At 43.8% G+C, this 17432-nt stretch overlaps 1 protein-coding gene across 1 annotated transcript in view; it reads left to right on the top strand.

The window, feature by feature from the left end:
* LOC115138826 (A-kinase anchor protein 6-like) overlaps nt 1–9878 on the top strand; it is a 269377-nt gene extending 259499 nt beyond the window's left edge. Inside the window, 4 exon segments of the mRNA XM_065025785.1 lie at nt 444–762; nt 765–3865; nt 4793–4909; nt 8740–9878. Of these exon segments, the coding sequence (XP_064881857.1) occupies nt 444–762; nt 765–3865; nt 4793–4909; nt 8740–8787 (3585 nt within the window). The 3' untranslated portion in view covers nt 8788–9878.
* Nucleotides 9879–17432: the final 7554 nt, after the last annotated feature.

Below are 17432 nucleotides of genomic sequence, written 5' to 3' on the forward strand. Positions count from 1 at the left end.
AGGCTTATTGATTCACAGATGAAGGTTTTTATCCCGCATTAGCAACCCCAGCTTATAGTCATTCGGATTTCCCTTATCAGCAAGAAGAGAATAAACAGAAGTCTAATAGAAATTCCTTACAGAGGGTGTGCCATGTAGAAAGTGCTAGATTTACCACTTTATTAGATTAATAAGATAAAAATGGTTCATATAAATAGGCCCTCTCTCTTATATTAATGAGATGCCAAGCAATTTGTAGAATTGTGTCTTCCTTAGCAAAATGTCTGTGTCTAAGCACATTTTAAGACGATGCACTTTTTAGAGAATTGTGCTATTCAATGCTTTGCTGTCTCCCCAAAATTGAAAGTATTAACCTAGTATAAAATCAAATGGAACAGCTTTTTATATTTTTTTATTGATTTTGAACCGGTAAATTTGAGCTTCTCCCATTTATCTCTCTGAAGGTCCCGGGGAACATCGTAGAGGCTGGTCTCATGGACCTCCACGGCCCAGCCGAGGACTCCTGGGAGTGGGATGAAATGGACATGGCCATCGTGGAGTACATGGAGCCACAGGAATTTGATAACAAACAAAATGCTGAATGTGAATCAGGTCCTGGATCCCCTGGGACTGGTTTAGACTATGACATGTCCGAGTCGAGCCCGCGTGTCACTCAACGAGGGATGTCCTTGAACGAATCGTCTAGAATGACGCCTCTGTCTTCTCACTGTCCCAGTGTCTATCAGGTGTACAGCCTGCATAATGTGCAGCTTTACAGACAGCCTCACTACCCTCCGTACACAAGACCTCTTCTCCAGTCAAAGCTGGGAGGAAGCAGCCTCTTCTGAAGATCCTGAGCAAAGACTCCTCCTTCTCATCTGTGGAATCCCTGCCAGACCTCCTAGGGGGTCTGTTTGGCGGGGGAAAGCAGGGGGGACGCGGCGGGGGGTCCGCACGCAGATCAGAGAGCGAGAGCGGGACAGTCAGTGAGGGCGAGAAAGAGTCTACTGCCAACTCCGTGGTCTGTCTAGATGACCCATGGAGAGGAGGCAGCACCTACCTCAGACCCCCCCCAGGAGTCAACTCGCCTGGGGAAGACGACGACGAGGGGGACAGGTTGTGTGACGAGGACATTGACAGGATCCTAGAGCGGGCCAACAAGGTAGCGCTGTATGGGGACTGTGTGTCTGTGACGGCGCTGAGAGATCAAGACCACAACAGATGCAAAGCAGAGAAGAAGAAGAGAGGCGGAGGAGGAGGAGAGGAGGGAGGTGGAGGAGGAGAGAACCGGAGGAGACATGGGAGAAAGTCCAACGTGGAGATTCTGATCAGCCCTGACTCCGAGGAAGATGAGAGAAGAGTGACAGGGGTGAAGGGCCGTAGAGACAGAGAGATCCCCCATCTGTCCCAAGGATCCTCCCTGGAGTCCCTGTATGCAGTGGGGGAGCTATTTCCATCCGGCAAAGACACTCTGCAGCGCTCCACGTCTCTGGAGAGCTGGCTGGCTCCATGTAAGAGCTGGGAGGAGGCCGAGGGAGAAGGAGGCAGCCAGGGAAGCTTGAGGGAGCTGGGCCTGGGCACCACAGGGGAACTGAGCCGCAGGACTCTGGAGCTCCTCAAACGCCTGGAGAACATCCAGACCCCGCTACACGACCTAAAGATGACACGCAGCATCTCTGACATCACTCTGCAGAGCAGCAGCTCCCTGTGCCACCCTGGGGTGGGGTATGGATCTTGGGGGCCTGGGCATGCTGGGTGCCTCTTAGGGGGCCGAGGTGGTTCCCCCTCCTCCGTCAATGAGAGCTCGGCTGCTTCTCTGACAGAGCTGAGCAGCACAGAGGACTCGTCGGTGGGCTCTGAGGACCTGGCCGTACTGAGGAACCGCTGCTACCTGCTGGACTCCAACGCCTCCTTCAGGAAGCACCACCACCGGGCCCAGCCAGGGGGTCACCACGGAGGCCATGGGGGTCACGACGAGGCAGACGCCAGCATCAGCATGGTGGTCAACGTGTCATGCACCTCTGCCTGCACAGATGATGAGGATGACAGTGACTTTCTGTCTAGCTCCACGCTGACATTGACTGAAGAGGAGCTGGGTATCAAGGAGGATGAGGAGGAGGACAGTGACCTTCTGTCTAGCTCCACGCTGACCCTGACTGAAGAGGAGCTGGGTATCAAGGAGGATGAGGAGGAGGACAGGTCAGTCGCCTCCGAGGAGGAGAACATGGAGGGCTCCTTAGGCCTAGGCATGGAGTACATGAAGAACGAGTTCCACAACTGGATCCACAATCCATCCCGCTCCCAGCAGCAGTCCCAGTCTGGCAGGGACAAGAACCTAGGGGACGAGCTGCAGTGTGACACCCTATCCAAAGACCGCACCAACAGGCTGTCTGTAGGCAACGAGCACTGCTCCTTCCTAAACCGCTCATCGCTGAGGCTCCTGGAGTCCCACACCAACAGCAACGTAAAGAAAGAGTGTCTCGGAACGCTGCCTGACGTGGTGAACACCAACAGGAAGAACGCCACACGGAGGTATATCAGCCAGTTTGTAGATGACATGGAGAACGGGAATGTGGAAAACTCCCACATCAAAGGGAAGGATGAGGATGATGAGTTGTTACGAGAGGAGGGGAGCCTTTTCACCAAGAAAGGGGAGTCCTTCAAAAACTGTTATGTGAACGAGTCAGTGGTGATTGGAGGGGACCAGCTGAGGGGCATGGGAATGGCCACTGCCACCAAGCCATCCTCGTGTGAGACGCTGTCCCAGCTCCAGGCCAAGGAGTCCTCTCTGGAGAGCCAGCTCAGAGGGGAAATCCCCTGCCAAAGCTCCAGCCACTCCTCCCCCTCTCTCTCCCCACTGGAGGACCGCGGTGGCTCCCACCACGCCCTGCAGAATCCACCCTGTTCTGGAAACAGCAGTCAGGAGAATCTCTTATCTTCATTCCTCTGTGATGTCCACACCCAGCAGAGCATTGGAGATGCCAAACCCATCCCAGACCCCAACTCAGACCATCCCTGCTGCAGCCACCCCCACCCCCAGGCGCCCCCACGCCAGGACCAAAAGAGCCAGGAGAACGTGCACAACTTTGTGATGGAGATCATCAACATGGCCTCGGTGGCTCTGAAGAACAAGGAGAGCCAGGCGGAGGACAAAGAAAGACCCGGCCAGACTGGAGCCCAGATCAGGGACAAAGTCCTGGAGCACTCCCACCGGACCATCCACCTCCACAAGGGAGACTTCTACTCCTACCTGTCTATCTCCTCCCACGACTCGGACTGTGGAGAGGTTAGCGCCTGTATAGACAGCAAGAGCACCACCCCCTTACTGTCGCCTACCCCAGACATCAGGGACGAGGAGATGCTGTTCGAGGCCTGTCCTGAGAAAGTGTACCTTGGACCTCCTCTCCGCTACAGCATGGCTGTCACCAAGAGGCAAAGGAGGCACAGTCCCAAATTAATTGACTACTACTCCTCCTCTCTCTCTCCCGCTGCCCAAAGCCAGAGTCCGAGCCAAGCGCCTCTGCCCACCTGCAATGAATACCAAGAAGAACATGGTATTTCTCCTGGAAGTATAGCTGGGAGACAGCTACAGTGCCATAATGGGGCTTCTTATCTTAATCCGTTACCATGTGAAACTCTGATAGACACTGTTGAATGTTTAGCAGATACTGAAATGCTTGAATCTAACATTTCCCCTGTAATGACTAAGATAAGAGTCTCTTGCTCCAGTACAAATCCTTTAAAAGAGGAAGGCAGCCTCTGTCCCCCAATAAGAAAGTGTGATTCGGATGAAAAAGGATCTACTTCACAGTGGATGAAACAGAAGAATGTCAGGAAAGGCTACAGCTCTCTTCAGGAAGTCAAGTCAACTCATAAACAGAAGCAGGTGAGTTAGACATTACACCCTTTATACACCCACCCACCTATCTCCACGTAATGGGACTGGTGCGCATTTCAGCCTGTTATGTATTCATATCTGTGACTAAATATTGGGGAGATATTGTTATTCACTTCTTCATTCATCCCCTCCTCCTCCTCTTCTTCCCCTGAAGTGTCGATGGAAGAGGGATTTGCCTAGAATCCTCCGGGTTAAGAATGTTAAGGTCTACGGAACAGAATAATCATAATCAGTCAGATTACATTATGATTCATAAGCAAGAATTCCCGGCGAAGAACCATTATTTTTTAATTTCATGACAGAATTACCATGTGTTTGTGTCCTTTTAAGAGGTTGCTCTATTTCATATGCTAAGTTGCCACTTCTCTGGCTGTTCCCTTCAGAAACCTGATGCCTGACCTTCTATCACACTGTTATCTGGCTGTGTCAATTGGTGAATAATTAAGTGATTACCTTGTAAACTGCCGTAATTATAAAAACATCCAACAAAGGAAGCTAAAAGGTGGGGTAGTGTGAGCTGTGGAAGATGTAATGATTCTGTTACAGACAGGAAATGTAATTGATAGACAGATCTTTACAAACAGATTATTTTCAAAGCTGTTAAGACAATTCTCAGCAACAATTTAAAGTGAAGAGGGAATTGTTTTCCATTAGCTACTTGTTGTTTTAAGTCTGACCCTATGTTATTTCCTCATATCCTGTAGCTATGCATTGTAACTAAAGAAATATTGTAACTAATAGAGTTGATTAGAAAGGACTACAGAAAATATAAAACCACCAACAATTTGGTTTGTGGTTTGATTTATTTTCTCTCTCTTTCTCTCCCACCTCTCTATTTCTCCCTCTCTCTATCGCTCTCTCCTCCCCCCATCTCTCTCTCTCTCTCCCCCTCTCTATACTCTCTCCTCTCCACAGTCTCCAAGGTCAGTCCAAGGTTGTGGGGAGGTCAGGGGCCTGCGCCCCTGGGGTAGTGGCCCTGTCTCTGACAACTCATCTGCTTCAAAGACTGGAACTGCCATGCCCCAGGTCAGGGTACGTACAGTATGATGAGTACCGCCACACACACACGCATGGGCACACACACCCTCTCGTGCTGTGTACTTTACCTGGGAAGATGGCCAAAAGGGTTTCTCCCTCTCGTCGTAGCATTCGATTGCAAACACATTTTCCGCCTCATTCCATACTGCCAGCAAGCACATTCAAAATAAGTTTTTCCATTCATTTAAAAAAAGTACTCTCTTCTTTTCACCCCTGTCTGCAGAACATGTTCAATGATGAGACATACAGTTGAAGTCGGAAGATTACATACACTTACGTTGGAGTCATTAAAACTAATTTTTCAACCACTCCACAAATGTCTTGTTAACAAACTATAGTTTTGGCAAGTCGGTTAGGACATCTACTTTGTGCATGACACAAGTAAGTTTTCCAACAATTGTTTACAGATTATTTCACTTATAATTCACTGTGTCACAATTCCAGTGGGTCAGAAGTTTACATACACTAAATTGACTGTGCTTTTAAACAGCTTGGAAAGATTCCAGAAAATTATGTCATGGCTTTAGAAGCTTCTGGTAGGCTAATTGACATCATTTGAGTCAATTGGAGGTGTACCTGTGGATGTATTTCTAGGCCTACCTTCAAACCCAGTACCTCTTTGCTTGACATCATGGGAAAATCAAAAGAACTGACCTCAGAATTTTTTTTGTAGACAAGTCTGGTTCATCCTTGGGAGGAATTTCCAAACACCTGAAGGTACCACGTTCATCTGTACAAACAATAGTACGCAAGTTTAAACACCATGGACCACGCAGCCGTCATACCACACAGGAAGGAGACGCGTTCTGTCTTCTAGAGATTAATGTACTTTGATGCAAAAAGTGCAAATCAATCCCAGAACAACAGCAAAGGACCTTGTGAAGATGCTGGAGGAAACAGGTACAAAAGTATCTATATCCACAGTAATATGAGTCCTATATCGACATAACCTGAAAGGCCGCTCAGCAAGGAAGAAGCCACTGCTCCAAAACCGCCATAAAAAAGCCAGACTATGGTTTGCAACTGCACATGGGGACAAAGATCGTACTTTTTGGAGAAATGTCCTCTGGAGGAAAAAAGGGGGAGGCTTACAAGACAAAGAACACCATTCCAACCGTGAAGCACGGGGATGGCAGCATCATGTTGTGGGGGTGCTTTGCTGCGGGAGGGACTGGTGCACTTCACAAAATAGATGGCATCATGAGGTAGAAAAATTATGTGGATATATTGAAGCAACATCTCAAGACATCAGTCAGGAAGTTAAGGCTTGGTTGCAAATGGGTCTTCCAAATGGACAATGACCCCAAGCATACTTCCAAAGTTGTGGCAAAGTGGCTTAAGGACAGCAAAGTCAAGGTATTGGAGTGACCATCACAAAGCCCTGACCTCAATCCTATAGAAAATCTGTGGGCAGAGCTAAAAAAAAGTGTGTACGAGCAAGGAGGCCTGCAAACCTGACTCAGTTACACCAGCTCTGTCAGGAGGAATGGGCCAAAATTCACCCAACTTATTGTGGGAAGCTTGTAGAAGGCTCCCGGAAACGATTGACCCAAGTTAAACAATTTAAAGGCAATGCTACCAAATACTAATTGAGTGTATGTAAACTTCTGACCCACTGGGAATGTAATGAAAGAAATAAAAGCTGAAAGAAATAATTCACTCTACTATTATTCTGACATTTCATATTCTTAAAATAAAGTGGTGATCCTAACTGACCAAAGACAGGGCATTTTTACTAGGAAAAAATGTCAGGAATTGTGAAAAACTGAGTTTAAATGTATTTGGCTAAGGTGTACGTAAACTTCTGACTTCAACTGTAACAGCGTATTTCTGGCATTCATGACTAAGTGCCTTAGTCTAGTAGTTAGACAATGTAATGATTCAAGTGCCTCAAGTCTAGTAGTTAAACAATGTTATGATTCAAATTACAGGAACTCTACTCTCCACAAAGTTTTCCTTTACCAGCAAATTGGTTTGAAAACTATGCATTATCTTATAAGGAATATGTATCGTCTGGGGTTAGCCGTTGCATTATACCCTTTCCTTACTCTCTTTCATGCCTTCATCAGAAACTGCTGGAAGAATGAGAGCCTTGGGTTGAGTAGTCAAACAATGTTATGATTCAAGTGCCTCAGTCATCCTTAAGAGTAAGAATACATCAATGACTTCACAGTTTCATTCCAATCCCTGCTGAGAGTCCTTGAACAAAATCACATGTACTCACTGCTGTCAGCACAAAAATAATTCTTATACAGTAAGCATTTAGCCTTACTACAATTATTGTAGTACAGTATGAATGTAGCCTTCCTAAAATACTTGTAATACTTTAAGGCATTTAGCCTTACTACAATTCTTTTTTATACAGTAATAATTTAGCCTTACTAAAATATGTGTAATACTTGTAGGCATTTAGACTTACTACAATTATTGTAGTACAGTATGAATTTAACCTTACTAAAATACTTGTAGTACAGTATGAATTTAGCCTTACTAAAATACTTGTAGTACAGTATGAATTTAACCTTACTAAAATACTTGTAGTACAAAATGAATTTAGCCTTACTAAAATACTTGTAGTACAGTATGAATTTAACCTTACTAAAATACTTCTAGTACAGTATGAATTTAACCTTAGTAAAATACTTGTAGTACAGTATGAATTTAACCTTACTAAAATACTTGTAGTACAGTATGAATTTAACCTTACTAAAATACTTGTAGTACAGTATGAATTTAGCCTTACTAAAATATGTGTAATAAAGTATGAATTTAGCCTTACTAAAATACTTGTAATACAGTATGAATTTAGCCTTACTGAAATACTTGTAAACAGTATGAATTTAGCCTTACTAAAATACTTGTAATACAGTATGAATTTAGCCTTACTAAAATACGTGTAATACAATATGAATTTAGCCTTACTAAAATACTTGTAAACAGTATGAATTTAGCCTTACAAAAATAATAGTAATACTTGTAGGTATTTAGCCTTACTCAACTACAACTCACTCACCACAAAGGCAGAATGACCTTTTCTCAATAATATATAATTGTGTGTTACAAAAGGCCAATCATCTCAGAGGTGTATTTCTCCACTCCTCAGTATCAGCTACAATAGTATGAACCAACTGTTTCTGCAGGGAGAGTTGCATGCCATTAAAATACTGTAGGCTGTTTGTAAGAGGACTAGGCTGTGTATTTAGTTATTAGTTATGTGGGGATGTCATCCCCCATGGGCACCCCGGGGGCTAAACACTCTGCTGTCTCCTCTCTGTGAGTCCCTCCTGTCCCCCCTCTCCCCCACTGTCTCCATACGGTCCAATGCCAGCCTCAGCGAACACAACTAGTACACCCAGTAGTCATGTACAGCTGCATCTGACCCACCCACTGCCATCTCGTCTGGCCCACCTGTTCAGCTCGCTGCACGCCACACCACTATAAAAGCAGAACAGGTGGGATTAGTCCTATGGTGAATACAGACCATGAAGCACTGCTGAATTAATCAGTCAGTCTGTACTATGGTCTGTGGTTTAGAGTCTAATGTAAATAGTGTTGTTGACTGTACTACAGAGGTATTGCGTCACAGCGTGGTTTGTTGAACATTGTACATTGAGGACAAATGTTTCAAATATTCACACTTCATATGTGTTTTGGGGAATATACAGTACGATGTACTATTGTAATATATCACTGGCAGTGTTTGTGTGAGCTGGTCATTACTAAATTAGAAGAAAAAAAGTGAAAATAGCTCCAGAACAGATATTGTGTAATGGTAACTTGACTGACATATGTACTGTATGTATCTTTGTCTTCTTGTCTTACAGAGACTGTCTGGGAGTGTAGCCTCAGCCACCTCCAAAGCTCAGCTGTGAGAGAGGATGGTTCATGTCTGTGTGCAGTGTCCATCCTGGTGGCCTGTGGCCTGGACTCTCTCCCCTGTTCCCCTGGTCAATGGCTCTCTCTAGCCTGCTACTCAAGCTTCCTCTTCTTTCTTCTGGCTACTGTAATGCTGACCCGTGACCTTTGACCTCTCAGTGACCCGCACCATCCTCTGCTCCTCCAATCCGTCCCAGACTGGAACTGAGCTACCTCACTGCTCTGCCACCAACCATACAAACCTTCACCAAACCCTCACCAAACACACACAGACACATACTTCTTCTGTCAGCTTGTATGGCATTTCTCACTATCTCACCAGTACTGTAGAACCAGCTGCAGATGTTATAAGCCCAGGACACAAGTGTTCCTTGTTTGCTGCATCAGTAGAAGGTAAGGTCAAATTTGAAGAGGACACATGGAGTGGGCGAGTACTTTGAGAGCTGCTGTTTGGTGATTAGTTCCATCCTGTCTGGACAGAACAGCACTGCTGAAAGTTCCAGAGCGTTCTGAGAGTTCCAGCTCCATGGCAACTTGTGTTAAGAAAGAGAAAGCCAGAGGGAAAAAGAGGGATTGTTTTGGCACTCAACTGATGGAGGAAATGGAAGTTGGACCTATGTCATAAAGAAAGCCAAATGCAAGTACATCTATCTATGCAACACGTCCCAGGTTGGAAACAGCTGAACAGTGTTGTGTAGTAAGAGATTGATGATGACTGTTGACTTAAATTCAGCATCTATCTACTATTTCCTTTTTATTTTTTTATTCCTAAGACATAAAGGCAGGGTACGACTACGGGGGAAGGTTTTACACTTTAAAAATGTGTGCCTTATTTCTCATACCTTTTTTGTTGAAACACTGCTACCCCAGTTAGGTGTTCAAAAGATGTAGAGAAGGGAAACAACAGCAAGGTTGAAACAGGCATCCGTCTATATGTATACGTTGTCCAACCTTGACGTGTCATGATGGTGTACATGCTTTGTGTTTAGTGGAAAAGTGTTCTGTGATGTGGAATACTATCAGTGTTAAAGTGCTAGACTGCATGGCTAACAATACATATACAGACATGTTGAGAAATAAACTTCATCTATTGGAAACCATTTGATTACATGCATTTTCTGTATGCAATTCACCTGAAACAATGTACAAACATCCTTCATTGTTGATCATTTCTTTTCTCAACACTATAAATCAAAAATGCACAAGTGGAACATTAAATGGGAGATGCGTCTGGGAGGCCATGATTGGGGATCCGAGGAGTTAGTACTGGGAAAAACAGCTGATTTACAAGACTGAGGCCATGATTGGGGATCCGAGGAGTTAGTACTGGGAAAAACAGCTGATTTACAAGACTGAGGCCATGATTGGGGATCCGAGGAGGAGTTAGAAAAACTAGGAAAACAGCTGATTTACAAGACTGATGCCATGATTGGGGATCCGAGGAGTTAGTACTGGGAAAAACAGCTGATTTACAAGACTGAGGCCATGATTGGGGATCCGAGGAGTTAGTACTGGGAAAACAGCTGATTTACAAGACTGAGGCCATGATTGGGGATCCGAGGAGTTAGTACTGGGAAAAACAGCTGATTTACAAGACTGAGGCCATGATTGGGGATCCGAGGAGTTAGTACTGGGAAAAACAGCTGATTTACAAGACTGAGGCCATGATTGGGGATCCGAGGAGTTAGTACTGGGAAAAACAGCTGATTTACAAGACTGAGGCCATGATTGGGGATCCGAGGAGTTAGTACTGGGAAAAACAGCTGATTTACAAGACTGAGGCCATGATTGGGGATCCGAGGAGTTAGTACTGAGGAAAAACAGCTGATTTACAAGACTGAGGTCATGATTGGGGATCCGAGGAGTTAGTACTGGGAAAAACAGCTGATTTACAAGACTGAGGCCATGATTGGGGATCCGAGGAGTTAGTACTGGGAAAACAGCTGATTTACAAGACTGAGGCCATGATTGGGGATCCGAGGAGTTAGTACTGGGAAAAACAGCTGATTTACAAGACTGAGGCCATGATTGGGGATCCGAGGAGTTACAAGACTGACATGATTGGGGAAAAACTGGGAAAAGCTGATTTACAAGACTGAGGCCATGATTGGGGATCCGAGGAGTTAGTACGAGGAAAAACAGCTGATTTACAAGACTGAGGCCATGATTGGGGATCCGAGGAGTTAGTACTAGGAAAAACAGCTGATTTACAAGACTGAGGCCATGATTGGGGATCCGAGGAGTTAGTACTGGGAAAAACAGCTGATTTACAAGACTGAGGCCATGATTGGGGATCCGAGGAGTTAGTACTGGGAAAAACAGCTGATTTACAAGACTGAGGCCATGATTGGGGATCCGAGGAGTTAGTACTGGGAAAAACAGCTGATTTACAAGACTGAGGCCATGATTGGGGATCCGAGGAGTTAGTACTAGGAAAAACAGCTGATTTACAAGACTGAGGCCATGATTGGGGATCCGAGGAGTTAGTACTGGGAAAAACAGCTGATTTACAAGACTGAGGCCATGATTGGGGATCCGAGGAGTTAGTACTGGGAAAAACAGCTGATTTACAAGACTGAGGCCATGATTGGGGATCCGAGGAGTTAGTACTGGGAAAAACAGCTGATTTACAAGACTGAGGCCATGATTGGGGATCCGAGGAGTTAGTACTGGGAAAAACAGCTGATTTACAAGACTGAGGTCATGATTGGGGATCCGAGGAGTTAGTACTAGGAAAAACAGCTGATTTACAAGACTGAGGCCATGATTGGGGATCCGAGGAGTTAGTAGTTACAAGACTGAGGTCGATTGGGGAAAAACAGCTGATTTACAAGACTGAGGCCATGATTGGGGATCCGAGGAGTTAGTACTAGGAAAAACAGCTGATTTACAAGACTGAGGCCATGATTGGGGATCCGAGGAGTTAGTACGAGGAAAAACAGCTGATTTACAAGACTGAGGTCATGATTGGGGATCCGAGGAGTTAGTACTGGGAAAAACAGCTGATTTACAAGACTGAGGCCATGATTGGGGATCCGAGGAGTTAGTACTGGGAAAAACAGCTGATTTACAAGACTGAGGCCATGATTGGGGATCCGAGGAGTTAGTACTGGGAAAACAGCTGATTTACAAGACTGAGGCCATGATTGGGGATCCGAGGAGTTAGTACTGGGAAAAACAGGAAAAACAGCTGATTTACAAGACTGAGGTCATGATTGGGGATCCGAGGAGTTAGTACTGGGAAAAACAGCTGATTTACAAGACTGAGGCCATGATTGGGGATCCGAGGAGTTAGTACTAGGAAAAACAGCTGATTTACAAGACTGAGGCCATGATTGGGGATCCGAGGAGTTAGTACTAGGAAAAACAGCTGATTTACAAGACTGAGGCCATGATTGGGGATCCGAGGAGTTAGTACTGGGAAAAACAGCTGATTTACAAGACTGAGGCCATGATTGGGGATCCGAGGAGTTAGTACGAGGAAAAACAGCTGATTTACAAGACTGGGGCCATGATTGGGGATCCGAGGAGTTAGTATTGGGAAAAACAGCTGATTTACAAGACTGAGGTCATGATTGGGGATCCGAGGAGTTAGTACTGGGAAAAACAGCTGATTTACAAGACTGAGGCCATGATTGGGGATCCGAGGAGTTAGTACTGGGAAAAACAGCTGATTTACAAGACTGAGGCCATGATTGGGGATCCGAGGAGTTAGTACTGGGAAAAACAGCTGATTTACAAGACTGAGGCCATGATTGGGGATCCGAGGAGTTAGTACTGGGAAAAACAGCTGATTTACAAGACTGAGGCCATGATTGGGGATCCGAGGAGTTAGTACTGGGAAAAACAGCTGATTTACAAGACTGAGGCCATGATTGGGGATCCGAAGAGTTAGTACTGGGAAAAACAGCTGATTTACAAGACTGAGGTCATGATTGGGGATCCGAGGAGTTAGTACTAGGAAAAACAGCTGATTTACAAGACTGAGGCCATGATTGGGGATCCGAGGAGTTAGTACGAGGAAAAACAGCTGATTTACAAGACTGAGGTCATGATTGGGGATCCGAGGAGTTAGTACTGGGAAAAACAGCTGATTTACAAGACTGAGGCCATGATTGGGGATCCGAGGAGTTAGTACGAGGAAAAACAGCTGATTTACAAGACTGGGGCCATGATTGGGGATCCGAGGAGTTAGTACTAGGAAAAACAGCTGATTTTCAAGACTGATTGAGGTTATATGAAAACATATGTTTAGGGAATTCATTGAATGTTAACTACAAAATGCTACATGTGTGTGTGTGTCAGCGTCCAAATGGCAACCTTATTCCCTAATGAGTGCACTATATAGGAATAGGGTACCATTTGGAACACACCCTCAACAGTATAGTCATTACTATAGTCATTACATTGAGTCTACGTTGAGTGTTGCCAGTCACACAGACACAGCCATTAGCATGAATAATGGGTTTTTCACAGGAGGTGCTGATGATTCTGACAATGATGGGATAAGAGAAATGATCCTCTGAGCCCATCAGCGAATCAGCTCTGGAGGTACCTCCCTGTCCCCCACACACCCATGCTCGTTCTCACACACACACACATACATATGGATGCATGTACACACAGTCACACACACTTTTGCTCACACACAGGCATGCACACATACACACTGCTCAACAGCCAATCAACCTTTCCCTGATTGCCTAGACTAGACTAGCCTTGATGACTCTTTACTGTTATTGCCCATTTGGTCTTATGGAAGATGCATGTTTGTTGATGATAAGTGTGTTCTTACATCAGAGCAAATCTGACAGAGAAAATAAAATGGTATCCATTGTTTATAAAAAGACTGTGAATATTACATAACACATCAAGTTGTGTAACAACAGCTTCCTCAGCCATCAGCAGCCATCAGCAGCCATATTACAGGCTGTATGTAGATCTAGCGGACTGCAGAATACAAGTACTGCATGTTATAGCACACTACTATCTAAGTATCTTTTTGATTCTTATTGTTGATGAAAGCTTCAGACTTGACTGATGTGATTATTAAATTAGAATGGAAATGCATTCCTACATTGTCCTCAAAGAAACATGACATGTTGAAGAAAAATATATTTATTATTTTGCCTTTTTGCAATTAACAAGCTCTTTTTGCTTGAAATGGAAATGACTTTAAAGGGAGTAAAGGTCATGTGTATCGAACCATGGTGGCTTTGCAATTACCACCAGTCAAAATGTTGATTTGGTGTCCTTGCTTAAGCATGGATGGGAAAATGAATAAGACCGCTGGCCACTCTTTGTTGAAAAGATCACACATGATTATGCCACATCAGAAAGACAAGAAGGGAAATCATTTTTCTGTGTAGAAAGGGAGGGATGAAAGATTCCTGTTATTTAAATCTCACAGGGAAGGTTTTAGGGTGTGGTTGTACAGTTCTGAAAGTTTTCTCTAACAAACGAAGGATGACTCAAGGCAAAAAGGGTTTACATTGCAGTAAGATGTAAAACATTATAGCATTTTAGTAGCATTTACTACGTTTCCATCGTCGTTGATGGCCTTGTGCTTTTGAGAGCATTCACGGTCCTCTATTACATTTCCAGAGATAGAATCACTTCCTCATCATCAAAATGCCAATGTACTTTCATCTGGACGAGGAAAATAAAATTGTGGTAAGAAATTAAAACAGGTTAATTTAAGTTTACTGTACTGTATGTGCTACATTATAGGCGTTTGTATAGCGAGGCCAGTAGAGCCCCCCACCCCGTTGTTCACTGTGACATTCAATGTGATTGATGACATTGGCACACACACAAAATAACACAATATGCCATGTCAAAGTCATGTACATGTACTTAACAAAAAGTTAAAAAGAACCGTGAAAAGAAAGTAGTACATAAAAAAGACAACCATGTGTCAGTTGATCATTGTGGTAGGCAGGTAGGCAGTATGTGTGACTGTGAGTGAAAGGGCCCGGGCGATGACAGAGGTTCTGGCCCCATCAGTGGACCAGGGATTGTGCTGATTGTGTTCATGTAATTTAAGAGGTTTAGATGATTGGATTTCAGACTGTCGTCAAATCGCGTTAAGAAACAATTTGATATGGAATCACATCTGAAATGGCAGTGCGGGAGCTTTTAATGGAGGAATAAGAAAAGCAACGATGTCATCTCCATTTGGACATATTGAAAGTCTTTACCTGAATGTCCCAGCTGTAATTCCTCACAACAGTTAATTCGTCATTTCTCCTGAGCCCCAAATCATCTTTAAAAGACAGGGAAGCAATATTTCATATTACATTAGGATGGTTGAGTAAAAGGTGAGTGTTTTCCTTGCTCTATGCCTCCCTGGCTCTGACCTGTCCATCAGATTGGACAATTAATGGTAGAGTACGATAGGAACTCAGTCACCATACATCCTATATTTTCATGGAAGAATTCCCCTTACTGACATGTACAGTAAACATTATAGGACAGTTTCTTAGACAGAGATCAACACTAGTACTGGACCCAAACGCACTTTCAATGGAGGCTCTTCTTTCAGAACGCTTTTTAGTCCTGGACTATGATTCATCTGTGTCTGGGGAAACTGACCCTACGTGAGTTTGAAAAACAGTGGTATAGTGCATAGTGAAAACCTGTGAGAACTTGACTATTTGTGCTATTAAAACCATACATGCTACTATTGTACTTTAAATCCAATTTTAAGTTGGATTTCCCTTTAACATGTCTCGGACCAGAACCCAAACAGAGCTTTATCCTCTCTAAGACTTTACAAAATAAGTCACATCACAGACAAAATAGAGAAATGTATGAATCACTGCATATAAGACATGATTATAACTGCATTGTCATGGTTTTTTCCTTCTTTTTTTTGCTCTTCTCTAACATTTCACGTGTTTTATTTCTTCATTTTTATTACTACCTCTATTGTGAATTGTGGGGAAAGAGCTTGCAAGTTAAGCATTCGCTGCACTGTTTTACACCTGCTGTATTCTGTGCACGTGACAATACAACTTGAAACTTATAATACTCGGATCCTTGGTACTCACAAAAGAACGATGAAATTATGATTCTGAGAAGCGTCTTCAATGATCAATTTCTGATGCAAGGCTGAATGATGATCTCTGGAATCACACTGTTAGCCTTCCATATGACAACACACATTCTGGAGGAGACATTCTTCAACCGTGTTATCAGATAGACAGTTAACTCTCTCGTTCTGGAGGAGACATTCTTCAACAGTGTTATCAGATAGACAGTTCACTCTCTCGTTCTGGAGGAGACATTCTTCAACAGTGTTATCAGATAGACAGTTCACTCTCTCGTTCTGGAGGAGACATTCTTCAACAGTGTTATCAGATAGACAGTTCACTCTCTTGTTCTGGAGGAGACATTCTTCAACAGTGTTATCAAATAGACAGTTCACTCTCTCGTTCTGGAGGAGACATTCTTCAACAGTGTTATCAGATAGACAGTTGACTCTCTCGTTCTGGAGGAGACATTCTTCAACAGTGTTATCAGATAGACAGTTGACTCTCTCGTTCTGGAGGAGACATTCTTCAACAGTGTTATCAGATAGTTCTGTGTTATCAGAGGAGACATTCTTCAACAGTGTTATCAGATAGACAGTTGACTCTCTCGTTCTGGAGGAGACATTCTTCAACAGTGTTATCAAATAGACAGTTCACTCTCTCGTTCTGGAGGAGACATTCTTCAACAGTGTTATCAGATAGACAGTTCACTCTCTCGTTCTGGAGGAGACATTCTTCAACAGTGTTATCAAATAGACAGTTCACTCTCTCGTTCTGGAGGAGACATTCTTCAACAGTGTTATCAAATAGACAGTTAACTCTCTCGTTCTGGAGGAGACATTCTTCAACAGTGTTATCAGATAGACAGTTGACTGTCAGTTGACTGTCAGTTCACTCTCATTCTGGAAGAGACATTATAAAACACTGTCAAGTTGTGATAAGGTAAATGACTCAGAACTACTGTAGAATGCCATGGTAAGATGTCCGCCCCGTTCCCCATTCCTTAAGAGGAATGATTATACTTTCTGAAATCAGGTGCAGGATTACCCTAAATGAATACTATTCACAGTTAAATAGCTCAACCTCCTTAGCTACACTGTTCTATTCACTGTAAGGCACCTTGTAACTTCGAGTACTTCAACATACCATTGATTATCATTATTTTCAGAGCGAGAGAGAGAGAAGCAGTTGCACCTGCCCCCGTTCTGTCTCATGTACTTTAGCAAAGAACTGTAGACACATAAATGCAACACAGAGCCCTCCAAATAACTGAGCAGGTAAACAGCAGCAGAGATGGTTCATCTAATTGTATCAGGGGCCTGTAATGTCGGTTTAAAGCCTCCAGTGCAATTCATTTGATTTCATTACAGGGAAAACACAGCAAAAGGTGTCTAGCAGTTTTCTGGACCTCATTCTTGGAGCAGTTTTATTAGACATGGTTAGAGAAGCGATCCAATTTGAAGTCTCAGGTGAAGAGCTTTGGTTGTTTTTTATTGGTGTTTAATCATCCGGACTGGTCTATGTTTAGAGGATCATTTCATAAGAGTCTGCCATTTTCATATTCTTAAGGTGTCGTTTTAGAGGCAAAATAAAAAAATGTTTGAGTA

The sequence above is a fragment of the Oncorhynchus nerka genome, linkage group LG12 (assembly GCF_034236695.1).
Source record: "Oncorhynchus nerka isolate Pitt River linkage group LG12, Oner_Uvic_2.0, whole genome shotgun sequence".
In the NCBI taxonomy this organism is placed as follows: domain Eukaryota; kingdom Metazoa; phylum Chordata; class Actinopteri; order Salmoniformes; family Salmonidae; genus Oncorhynchus; species Oncorhynchus nerka.